The sequence below is a fragment of the Mustela nivalis genome (genome assembly GCF_964662115.1).
Source record: "Mustela nivalis genome assembly, chromosome: 1".
Lineage (NCBI taxonomy): Eukaryota > Metazoa > Chordata > Mammalia > Carnivora > Mustelidae > Mustela > Mustela nivalis.
Window position 1 is genome coordinate 58143025 of NC_139020.1, and position 12676 is coordinate 58155700.

Sequence of the window (12676 nt, forward strand, 5' to 3'; positions counted from 1 at the left end):
AAGTGAATTTATTAAATTGGCAAAAGTATTCTTAGATACTGCAATCTTTCTGATTCCTTCTACTCAGCCAACTTATACCTGCCTTAAAATGGCTAAATGCCCAGTTCAGATAAACATAAGATGAAAACAACTTAAAATATTGCATCTTAAGGATGATCCTTTGGATGGTTTCTTGTTATCTATGGGAAAGTAACGCTTAAAAGGTGATAAGTAGGGGCACTTGGGTGGCTCAGTTGGTTAAGTGACTGCTTTCGCTTCAGGTCATGATCTTGGAGTTCCAGGATCCAATCCCATGTTGGGCTCCCTGCTCAGCAGGGAGTCTGCTTCTCCCTCTGACCTCTCTTCTCTCATGCTCCCCCTCTCTCATTTTCTCTCTCTCTCTCAAATAAATAAAATAAAAGGGTATAGGTAATGTTAGCCATTGTGTTTGAACAAGAAAAGTGAATGGTGGCTGTTGTCCTAAAAGAGGAACAATGCAGTTCTTAACATGGAAAACTATGAATTCTCAATTTTATCGAACTTTTAACTAATGTTCACAAGTGCATTTTTGAATAAATCTGACTTACCTTTATCATACCTGATATTATTACATAAATTCCTTTGGGCTCATCACCTTCTTCAAATATATCATTTCCACAGTCAAATGTTACAACTCTGGCTCTTTCCTTAAAAATATCACCAAATATATAGGACATAAACACTATATTAGCAGTGGTTGGGGATGTTGAGATTTACATCTTAATAGAAGTTCTTACATTTAAAAATATCAGTCAGTAAGATCCAACTTATTGTGTTAGTGATAAATTTGTAAGAGAAAATAGGAATTATGAATATCAAAGAGATGAAGGTGGATATCCATAGATCTTTATAACTTCAGATGCGATGCTTATGCATGGAGTTTTAAGCTGGAGAGTATCACAGTCTTTATTAAAAAAATCATTTGTTAAAAAAAATCATTTGTTGGCACATTATAGGTGGTATTACTAGAAAATAAAAATATTACCTGAATGAAGTGTATATGGTCTTTGTCTTTGTCTAGCCATGGAATATGGTAGAGTGCTTCTTCAATAGTAAGGGGCTTGATGATAGGTAGGAAATCAAGTATCTCTCTTTTTTTGGCCATTATTAACTAAAACCACAAAATTTAAGAAAGAAGATGAACAAAACTGGTGTTCACAGAATGCTTACGAAATTATTACTTGGTACTCTTTCTTTTACTTGCTCTTCTGAGATTTTTATTCTTCTATGGAAACCTTCAACTTCTCCCCACTGATAGCATTTTTCTGTTATCATCATTCTGAAGTCATAGATTAAATATTTAAAGTAAACTTTTTTAAAAACTGAATTATAGCACATAAACAAAAAGTGCACAGATTATAAATATCCACTCAAAGAACACTTAAAACGTAAAAAGATCTTGGTAACCAGCACCCAGATTAAGAAATAAAACATTTACTACACCTAAAATCCTTATATTCTCTTCTAGTCATTTCGTTTATCTAAAGATAACCTCTTTTATCAGAGTTTAACTTTGTTTGGTTTTGAGATTTATCTGCATAAAATCAAAAAGTATGTACTTGTTTGTGCCTGGTTTCATTTGTTCAGTAGTATGTTTCTGAGATTCATCTCTAATATTAGAGGGAGCAGAAGTTTATTCCTGTCATTTTCATTGTTGTAGAGGATTATGTTATCTGGATATACCACAGTTTTGTCTACTTTGGATCAACATTTGGAGTGTGCCAGCTTTGGCCTTTTGTAGTGCTGCTATATTTTGTTTGCTGTACATATGTATACATTTCTGTGGATATATGGTTCTGTAATATAACTGCTGGGTTATATGTGTATTTTCACATTTAGTAGATTCTGCCTAACAATTCCAAAGTGATTACGTTAAATTACACTCTTTCTCTAATATTCCAGTTCCATGTCATTGCCTATAGCTAATATTGTCAGTTAAAAAAAATTAAGTATTGTGGGGCGCCTGGGTGGCTCAGTGGATTAAAGCCTCTGCTTTCGGCTTGGGTCATGATCTCAGGGTACTGAGATTGAGCTCCACATGGGGCTCTCTGCTCAGCGGGGAGCCTGCCTCCTCCTCTCTCTCTGTTGGCCTCTCTACCTACTTGTAATCTCTGTCTGTCAAATAAATAAAATCTTTAAAAAAAATTAAGTATTCTGATGGTTGTGTATTGGTATTTCACTTGGTTTTAATTTGTGTTAAGTTTATGACAATGAAATTTAGTACCTTTTGTTATTTGAATATCCTCTGTTGTGAGGTGTCTACTCAATATGCATGACTCCTTTTATCATTTCTTTCAGTTCCAGTGGTAATAAACTCCCTTCACTTTTGTTTATCTGGGACTGTCTTAATTTCTTTTTCATTTCTGCAGGACAGTTTTGTTGGATATAGGATTTTTGGTTGATAGATTTTTTCTCTTTTAACATTTCAAATACATCGGTTAACTTCCTTCTGTATCTGAAGTATCCAAAGTATCTGATAAGAAATCTGATAATAATCTTATTAAGGATTTCTTGTATGGGATGAGTTACTTCTTTATTGATGATTTCAAAATTTTCTTTTGTTTTTTGACAGTTAGATTATAATGTGTCTTGGTGTGGGTCTCTTTCAGGTCATCCTACTTGGAATTTATTGAACTTCTTGGATATTAAGATTTATGTATTTTATCTAAGTTGGGAAGTTTTCAGCCATTACTTCTTCAAATATTCCCTCTCTGTCTCTCACCTTGTGGAATTTCCACAGTGCGCATGTTGGTTCACTTGATTGGATCTCACTGGTCCCTTAGATTTTGTCACTTTTCACCAACCTTTTTATTTCTGTTCCTCAAATAGGATAATTTCCATTGTTTTATCTTTAAGGTGACTGATCTTTCTGCCTGCTCAAATATGCCTTTCAGTTCTTGCCACATAGATGTTATATATTGTATGTTAGGTTCACACTTGAGGATTTAGAGTTTTTAATCAATACAGTGAGTAGAATATTTTTCTTTAGTTGAGGAAAAATTTTGAATGTCAGTATTATTTCTGAATACCCTATGATTTACCTTATTAATTCTACATATTTTAGTTTTTTTTCCCTAGGATTTTAAAGAATCAATATATCATAACCTTTTTCATCTTTCCAAGAATTTTATCTCTCAATTTCCTTTCTGTCTTTTCTTCACCTGGCTAAGACTTCCAGCAAGGCATTCAATATTTGGAGAGGCACAGTTGATTTTCCTTTTGGTCTTGACTTTAGGTGGAATACTTATGTTTTACCATTTAATACAGTGTTTCTTTTAAATTTTAAATAGAAACTCTTTGTTCAGTTAAGGATTCTACTTCTCTTATTAGCCTCATGAGAATTTTAAAAAATATTTTGAGTAATAAATTTTGTCAATTTTTTCTTTTTCTTCAATTTTTTAAACTCTTAATAAGTTACATAGCTATTTTGAGAGCTAAAACATTCTTAGTCATAATATACTAAACTTTTAATATACCACCAGATTTAATTAGCTACCATTATGTTTAAAAGTTTTATATATATATATTCACAAGCATAATAGCTTTTGGTTTTTTCTCATACCATTCCCAATCTGGAGAGTAAATTTTGTACTTACAGAATTAGTTGTGACCCTCTATTTTTTTTAATATGTCATGGTACCATTTAAATAGCTTAAAGAAAATGTAGTGAATTTTTGTCATGTAATTGAATGCTTTTATAAATTATGGGAGTCTATTGAAAAAGTTATTTCAGTGGCGTAGATAGTTCCTAGAAAGATACTGATTTCCATGGTAGTCTAGGATGAGAAATAGTTTTATCATACCAATGGTTTGGGAGAAAAGCATAGAAAGAGATGGTCTCTCACTGTGCCAAGAAAGGGAATGAGAAACTGAGCATTGGAGATCAGGAAGGAAATGCACTATGGTAGGTGTTTTTCTTTAGACAATTATTTTAAGTTAGAGATATTCCTATCTCAGAGATGGCCTATATTAGAAAATCAGAAGTAGGTTTAAAGATCGTGAACAACTATATATCAAGTAAGTATATTTGCTTTAAAAATATGCTACCTTACCTTATTAATTTCAGAGCCTTCAATTTTATGAATAATACCTTTTGACCTAAAAACTTTAACAATTTCTCTAGCCAAATTGAGCATGACATTTATCTCCTCCTTTGTTTTCATAGTAACAGCGATTTCTGGGTGATCATACTCTAAGTAGCCTGAAAAATAACATTTTCAGATAAAATAAGAATATTATTTAAAAAATTTCATGTGGACAATAAGCTAGTGTTCCTACTATAAATCCATGGAATACAACGCTCACCACAGATAAATGTATATCTTTCTGATGAGGTGTCTGCAATCAGTCATAATTCACTAGTGGCTGCAGAGTTCTGCTTGCTATTTTCTTGTCTGCTTAGAGCTAAGCCCATGAGGAAGGACAGAAAACCCTAGTCCTAGGATTAACAATTATACTGATATACCTGTATAGGATATTGAAAGGCTCCTCTGGGCCCTAGGTCTGGAGTTTATGTTCTACTTTTCTATTCTGTTTGGACTATGATTTTGGACTTCAAACAGTGCCTTAGGTATGGCTTCTGATTAAGTCTTCTCATCCATCTTTGGTTATTGCCCACCCAGCATTCCTGAGCATCTAGAGGACTCATCTATGCTCTTCTGCCTGTCTTATCTGGATTCCTGAATGCCCATGAGAGTTGCTTTCATTTAGATTCTACACTTTGGCTTTTCCTTTGTGATGGCTTCTTGTCTCATTTGACAACTATCTGCCATGCAAAATCTCTCAAGTCTTGGTCAATTCTCAGATTTGCTGTGTCATTTTCTTGCCCACTACCTGGTACCAAACCCTCTTCCCCTCCCACATGAACTCTATGGTATAGGAATGTGTCTGTCCCACTCCCAGGATTTACCCTATACTAGGAGCATTACATGGCATGACTCAGAGAAGAAGCTATTGCCATATTTAGGGCATGGAGGCTCCCAGCAGTCGTATAAGAGATCTGTAAGACTCTTTTCTTATTTCAGCTTATAAATCCTAAATCCTCCGATGGTAGCTCTGTGGCAAGTGAAGGGGGAAAAATAACTTTTTTCCTTGTATTGCTCAGGATGGTGTGTGTACTTTTGGTTTGGAAGAAAACAGAATTTTTAAGGTGATTAATAGTATGTATAAACATGCAATGTTAATGTGTTTAATAAGAAATTGAAAGGTCTTTTTTGAGGTGTAAGGTAGGAAAAACAAGTGTGGAGAGGTAATATTACACGAAACCCATCCAAACCAAAGATGTGATATTGTTGAAGTTATATACTTTATTATTAGTAATAAATAGGTTTCCTCAAATATCAGTTTAGTTATCAAAATAATTGCCTCTCTGAAGTAATGATAATAAGGGATGGTTGTGCTTAATCTTTAGGGTGAAGGGTACATACCCAGCTCTTTCATAGCATGTCCTGTATTCTTCATTATCCTCTTTAATAACATCTACCAAATAAAAGAAGATTTATCCCCCTGGAGAACAAGTTGTTATAAAATATCTTTACATTTGCAACTGATGATTTTTTTTTTTACTTAACTAATAACTTTAAAGAAAACATGTGATGGGGAAATTTTCAGGGATTAGAATTAAATTTTGTGCAATAAATTTTATGTTTCTCCAGCAAGTTGGTGAAAAGAATAAAAAGTGGCATTACCAGGTTGATTTTGAGGACCCCAAATGCAAGTCATATTTTTTTCTTTTTTCCTTAAAGTAACCTGCTTTAGGGTACTATTGATTCTGAAAAACACAAGCACGGTTGATGCTTTCCTCTTCAACTTTGGGGCCACAGGGAAAGCGTTCAGTCTTAAATTAGGTAGAAGGTTTGGCCAAACTGTGTTAGAACAAAAATGAGCACTACAGCTGGACATCTCAGAGATTCAGTTCCTCTTGTTTTTCCTACTGTGTATCCTCAAATTCCAGTACTAAATATCTGTTTCCAGGTAGGAACAGGTAACAAAATTTAGGAAAAGTGTTTTAAAATTACAGGTGGTGAAGAAAGGAAAGATACTGCTTTTTGTGTTCTACTACATAACACATGTTCGATTTTCTCAACTACAGAGCTTTGGGTATATTACTTGACATTCACATGTTCCACATTGCCTTGAAAGGTAAGTATTTCACATAGTTGGCAAACTTGTGAGAACAACCACCTCAGTCAAAAAAGTGAAAATCCAGAACTTAGGCCCTAGAATTCTCTAGGCTGTTTACTAGCCATGTGACTGAGCATAATCATTCAACCACTCTTGGCTTTGTTGTTGTTGTTGTTGTTCTTTCTCTGTGTAATGAAGAAATTAGACAAGGTTTCCTTCTATGAGATATTCTTACTTTTTCCCTTTGGCAGATCCCCCTCATTTGCTTCTTTTACTGTGGGAAAATCAGGCAGGGAGAGGGGAAGGGAGCCTTCGGGAATTATGAGTAGTCTCCCTTTGCTTAACATTACCATTACATCTCATCTTCCAATATTTCCTATTTAGTGCACCTGTTGTTGACAGATCCTGGAATTTGCATCAGGAGGGAGCTAATGACCACTGCCCATATGTTTCATGTGCCCCAAAAGGTGGCTTGCAAAAGCCTCGTGATTTGCTACTGTGGCACAGACAATTCAGTAACAGACATATTCAGCTTCTGAATAATACATATGTAGACTAGTTTTTACACAAATTACTTAGCAAATTGTGTCAAAGACCACTTCTACATATATAGACAGAGGACATAATGGGTGGGGGCAGCTGAGAGATTGGAGGAATAAACCCTTACCTTACTAATGAAAGTTTTCCTCACCTGTTTAACCTGCTTAGAACTTGAAATCTGATCAATTATAGTCATTATATCTTCTTCACCTTGGACATATCCTTTTAGTATAGCATATTTCAAGGACAGCTGGTGACTCATCTTTTGATCTATTATTTGTAGCAACTTTGGGGTTATGAGCTGGAAAAAATGGAACTATCATTTACTATAAATTGTATACATTTAGTTATTATATATTGATTAGTTTAACTAAAGTATATAATATTAAGAAATAACGTGTTTTCAACAGTAACTATAATAACCTGTCAAGGTTATTTTATTCATGGCAAGTTTATAACTTCATGACCAGAGTGATTTCCCTATAATTAATAGTGCTGGATACCTATGTGAAGTTATGAATTTACTCTTTACTTATGTCCTTTATAGAGCATTGAATACTACTTCCAACTGGTTTAAATTCTTGGAAAACAATGCAATTAATCTGGGCTTGTCATAAATGTGTATAAAGTACTGCCACTTATACCTGTGAAATCTTCTACTAACCTTCTTACCAGAAGGCTTATTTGGGAGTTAGAACCCACCCCAACTATACTTCTTGTTTGACCACACCATTAATTTCTCATTGTTTCTTTGCTGAGGTTTAACTTTCTAGATTATCTGTTACCACTCTGCAGTCCTTTAACTTCCCCATAGTTGGCTGTTTCCCGTGTTTTCCTGTCTATGCTCCATATTCTTCATACTCTCCCCGCTGACCAACTGCCATTAATCCTCAAAGCACTAATTTATGCTCATTCTTCAATATTCAGTTTAAGCACCACCTAATAAAAAACATCTTTTTAAAAAATCGTGTTAGCATTTTGTACATACTCTGTTTTGCACTTACCTTACAATGTAACATTGGAACATCTAGATGATAGGTCATTTTCCTTCTATAAGTTCTCTAGAGTGTCTAGAGTGTCTATAAGTCTAATTTGTCTTGATGTTCCAGGGCCTATCATTTGATATGTTAAGGGTTCAGAATTTCCTGAATACCTAAACAAAATTTCCTTAGGTGGTTTTCCAGTTTCTTCACTTAAAATATTTGGTAGACCCCATATATCCTCCAATAAGAAAGAATTAACTAGTCCCTGGAATACGCTTTGCTTGTCTTCCTTAGGTCAAATTGCACACTAGCATTACTTGCAGTCTTATTTAACACTAAAATGGGAAAAGCTACTAGTTGCATCCTTTTAGACCTTAGCAAAAGTATTTTTTAAGCATATGTAAGAAAGCTCTAAATGTACAGATTCTAATCTGTTAGTTTTATCTCTAGATGAACCACGTCTCCCTTAGGTTTGTTCCTCTCACAGTGCTTAAATGTGCATGTGTCTTGTTTCTGTATGAATAGAGCGAGCCAGTGAAAGAGAGGGGATGTATCCCTGTTCCGTATATATACTTCACATGCCTTGTGATGGAGTGAGTCCCATGTCATTGCAATAATTGTATAGATAATAAATAATATCATGCTTGTTATAGAAAGATGATTAGACAAATAAGGTTATTTTTGATGCTGTGATTTTATGTTACTATGAATTTATGAAACATGAAATGCATAATTTTTGCCTTCTTAATATGTATGAATTTATACTACTTGCTTTGTCACTATGAATGGTGTGCATGGTTATTTTGTTGATTTCCAGGTTTTATACCAGGTATCTCTAAAAATAAACATTACTTTGGGGTTAATTTATACTTACATTACTATGGAATTTTTTATGTGCTCTCTATTCAAAGAAAAAGCTATACTGAGTATTTCTATACTTTCATGTACTAAATAAATTGCACATACAATTTGGATATTCATAAAATAATATGTTATAAAATTTAATTTGTGGAAGGATTATAAAATTTAAAATATAAACATCATCTCAATAAAAAGTGGAAATCATAAAACTACTAAACTGATCTTAGTCCATATTTCATGAAGCAGTCAGTAGAAATTTGAAATTGAATGATTTAATAGTTCTTTACCTTCAAAATACGTAGTAGGCGAAGAAATCGAACAATTTTTATAAAGATTACTGTTAGAATAAAATCAAGAGTATAAGTAATAGAATTTGTCTCAATAAGAATTATATCTATGATGCCAACTGATGTAATTGCTAACTCAAATAGGTTCCAGGCCTGTAAAAAATATTCTTTCCTCATTGCAGCCATCTGTTGATTAAAAAAAAATACATTATCTTGTTTTTGTTTTTACTGTAACATTTTCCACAATAATAAAACATCACTAGTTAGATTCTTTTCTGATCTACCTTAAGATTTCTTGTCTGAAATACTAGTAAGGAAGCATATTAATTTAAAATTCAAATGATTAAATATTAAAGCATAGCCAAGAGAGTGGGAAGTATTAAAGATGATTGTGGGTTTTCAGTGGAATTCTGAAAGAAAAGTAGGTTTAGAGAAGATAAATTTTTTAGAATGTGCTGTTTGAGATATTTGTATAGCATTTTGTTGGAGAGATCCAGTCATCAGTTTCTATATGATCTGAGGTTCTTGGTAAGATCTGAGGTGGGAATGTGAATTTAGAAGTTATTAGACTATAAATGGTAGATGATGCCAAAAGTGAAAGAGATAGCATGGCTTATGAAGCTCTTTATTCTTTATGTCCATGTCTCGTTTCCATACCCTCCACATCTAACATCTAACATCTAACATCTTTCTAACATCCATGCTGACCAATCCATCCCAAGCTCCAGTCACTGGGAGTGATGTCCCTTGTGCATGCAACGGGTTTTGCTTCTAGATTTTCCCTTGTTTTTGTCCATCATGTTATATACTCATATTCTCAGTCTTCACTTTTTGGTCTATATAACACAATACTATTATCAATATTATTATCAGTTTGTTGACCCTTTCTTCATTTTACAACTACCTTTATATTAGATTTAAAAATCAAATCATGAATGTTTTTCAGGCATGAAGGGATATCTATCACTCCACCTATCTCTATCTAGTAGTAAAAAAGATTAAAATGAACACTATCCTGCTAAATTTATGAACACTATCGATACCTTTGAAACTCCCTTTGACACACACCATTTTAAAATTTATGTTTACAAATACAAAATCAGTTCTTAATGTATGGATGTTTTCTATTGAGTTGCCTTAAAAATTTACCTTTAAAAATTAAAGTTTGGGAAGTGAGAAAGAATTTCATACACTCCTTTAGAAAATTGTGTGTAGTTAGTGTTGGAAATGAAGTTACAGAATCTCTCTGTGAGACATATAACATATTCACACATACACATATACACACACACCACAATTTTGGATTACCTTAAATAGGGCCTCCACGATATAAAATGCAAGAAAAGAGTAGTTAGAGTATCTTAATTCCTGGTCATAGATCTCACTTAAGTTAGGTATCCAAGAAATTATAATAGGAAACATATTCATTAGTGTCACAAGATATCCAATATACTCAAATTCATCCGTAAATACAATTTTATGGCATAAACGAAGAATGCAATGTCTACAAAAAATAAAGAGTTTTATCTAATAAAATAATTACACTGAATGACTTTCAGTTCAGTTCTGTTCTAATCATCTATAGTACACAGCCCAGCTTAGTTCTGGGTAGGAGAAATCATTACCTAACATTTTCTGGCATCTCCCTTCAGATATTGTACTTTTAATTTCCTCCTCTGCTGGATGTCTTGAGGCTTGTTTCCCCTCTTTTTCCCCCCATCTTCCTCAACTCTCATCCATTTTTAGTTTTAATAGAAATACTTTGGTCATGAGATGGGATAATTCAAATTAGAAATATTAAAAAATAATAATAAACAAAGGGAATTCCTTCCACCTGCCAGACATGATTACTATTAACAGTTTGAATATTAGACCAATCTTTTTTCTTATGTAATCATTATCTGTAAACACAAAAATTTTATCATACATATCATTCTAAACTTTTTTTCTTTTTCTTGACAACGTATCATGAGCATCTTTTCTTGTTGAGGCATAGAATCTGTAAAAAAATAAAAGTCCCAGGATGTGTGGTAATGAAACAGTATGAATCCACATCTTATCAAAATGTATTTATCAAAATATTTAAATCAAATATTAAATCAAATCAATAACTCCTAAATGTGAGACAGGAAATCATCAAAATCCTAGAGGAGAACATAGACAGCAACTTCTGTGACCCGGACTGCAGACACATCTCTGAGGCAAGGGAACAAAAGCAAAAATGAACTATTGGTACTTCATCACGATAAAAATTCTGCACAGCAAAGGAAACAGTCAATAAAACTAAAAGACAGCCTACAGAATGGGAGCTATGTCATTTGCAAATGATATATCTGTTGAAGGGTTAATATCCAAAATCTATAAAGATCTTATCAAACTCAACACCCCCCAAATTAATAATCCAGTTAAGAAATGGGCAGAATATCCAACTTTTGTACCAATGTGGACAGGACTGGAGGAGATTATGCTGAGTGAAATAAGTCAAGCAGAGAGAGTCAGTTATCATATGGTTTCACTTACTTGTGGAGCACAAGGAATAACATGGAGGACATGAGGAGAAGGAAAGGAAAAGTGAATTGGGTAAATTGGAGGGGGAGGTGAAGTATGGCTAACAGACATACTAAAAGATGCTTAACATCATGCATCGTCAGGGAAATACAAATCAAAACCCACAATAAGATATACCTCATAATGGTCAGAATGGCTAAAACTAATAACTCAGGAAACAATAGAAATTGGCAAAGATGCAGGATTCAGAGAAAGGAGAAGCCTCTTAAACTGTTGATGGAAATGCAAACAGGTGTAGCCACTCTGGAAAATAGTAAGAGGTTTCCTCAGAAAGTTAAAAACAGAACTACCCTATCATCCAGCAATTGCACTACTAGAAACTTTCCCAAAAGATACAAAAATAGAGATTTGAAGGGACATATCTACACCAATGCTTGTAACACCATTATCAACAATAGCCAAACTATGAAATGAGCCCAAATGTCCATTAGCTGATAAAGAAGATGTGGTACATGTGTGTATTGACACACACACAATCATGGAAATCATGGAATATCACTCAGCCATCAAAAATAATGATATCTTGCCATTTGCAATGACATGGATGGAGCTAGAGTCTATTATGCTAAGCGAAATAAGTCAGTCAGAGAAAGAGAAATGCCATATGATTTCATTCAATATGGAATTGCAAGAATGCTCTCATGGAGTTCATCCTCCATGTTTTCTTCTGTGGACTTACCGTTTCAGGTCTTACTTTACTCCATTTCAAATTGATTTTTATGATGTAAGACAGTGGTCTAGTTTCATTATTTTGCATGTGGCTGTCCAGTTTTCTCAACATCATTTACTGAAGAGATTATCCCTTACCCACTGTATATCATTAGTTCCTTTGTCATAAATTAATTGATTATATACTCATGGGTTTATTCATGGGCTCTCTATTCTGTCCCATTGATCTATGTGTCTGTTTTTATGCCAATACCATACTATTTGTTTATTACAGCTTTTAAAAAATTTTAAAAAATTTACTTATTTATTTTTAGAAGATTTTATTTATTTATTTGTCAGAGAGAGAAAGAAATAGAGAGCAGCCACGGGCAGACAGAGTAGCAGGCAAAGGCAGAAGGAGAAGCTGGCTCCCAGCCAAGCAAGGAGCCTGACGTGGGACTCGATCTCAGGACACTGGGATCATGACCTGAGCCGAAGGCAGAGGCTTAACCAACTGAGCCGCCCAGGCATCCCTACGGCTTTTTAATATAGTTTAAAATCAAGAATTGTGATACCTCCAGTGTTATTCTTTTTTTCCCCCTCAAGATCATTTTGGCGATTTAGGATCTTTTGTGATTCCATACAAAC

General features: G+C 33.9%; 1 protein-coding gene across 1 annotated transcript in view; it reads right to left on the reverse strand.

The window, feature by feature from the left end:
* Positions 1-12676, reverse strand: part of SLC9C1 (solute carrier family 9 member C1) — an 81412-nt gene that overhangs the window by 12510 nt on the left and 56226 nt on the right. The window contains exons 17-23 of the mRNA XM_082733391.1: positions 10121-10316; positions 8813-8998; positions 6833-6982; positions 5445-5496; positions 4071-4219; positions 1004-1129; positions 567-665 (exon numbers count right to left, since the gene is read on the reverse strand). Coding sequence (XP_082589517.1) covers positions 567-665; positions 1004-1129; positions 4071-4219; positions 5445-5496; positions 6833-6982; positions 8813-8998; positions 10121-10316 — 958 coding nt within the window. The remainder of the gene's footprint in view (positions 1-566; positions 666-1003; positions 1130-4070; positions 4220-5444; positions 5497-6832; positions 6983-8812; positions 8999-10120; positions 10317-12676) is intronic.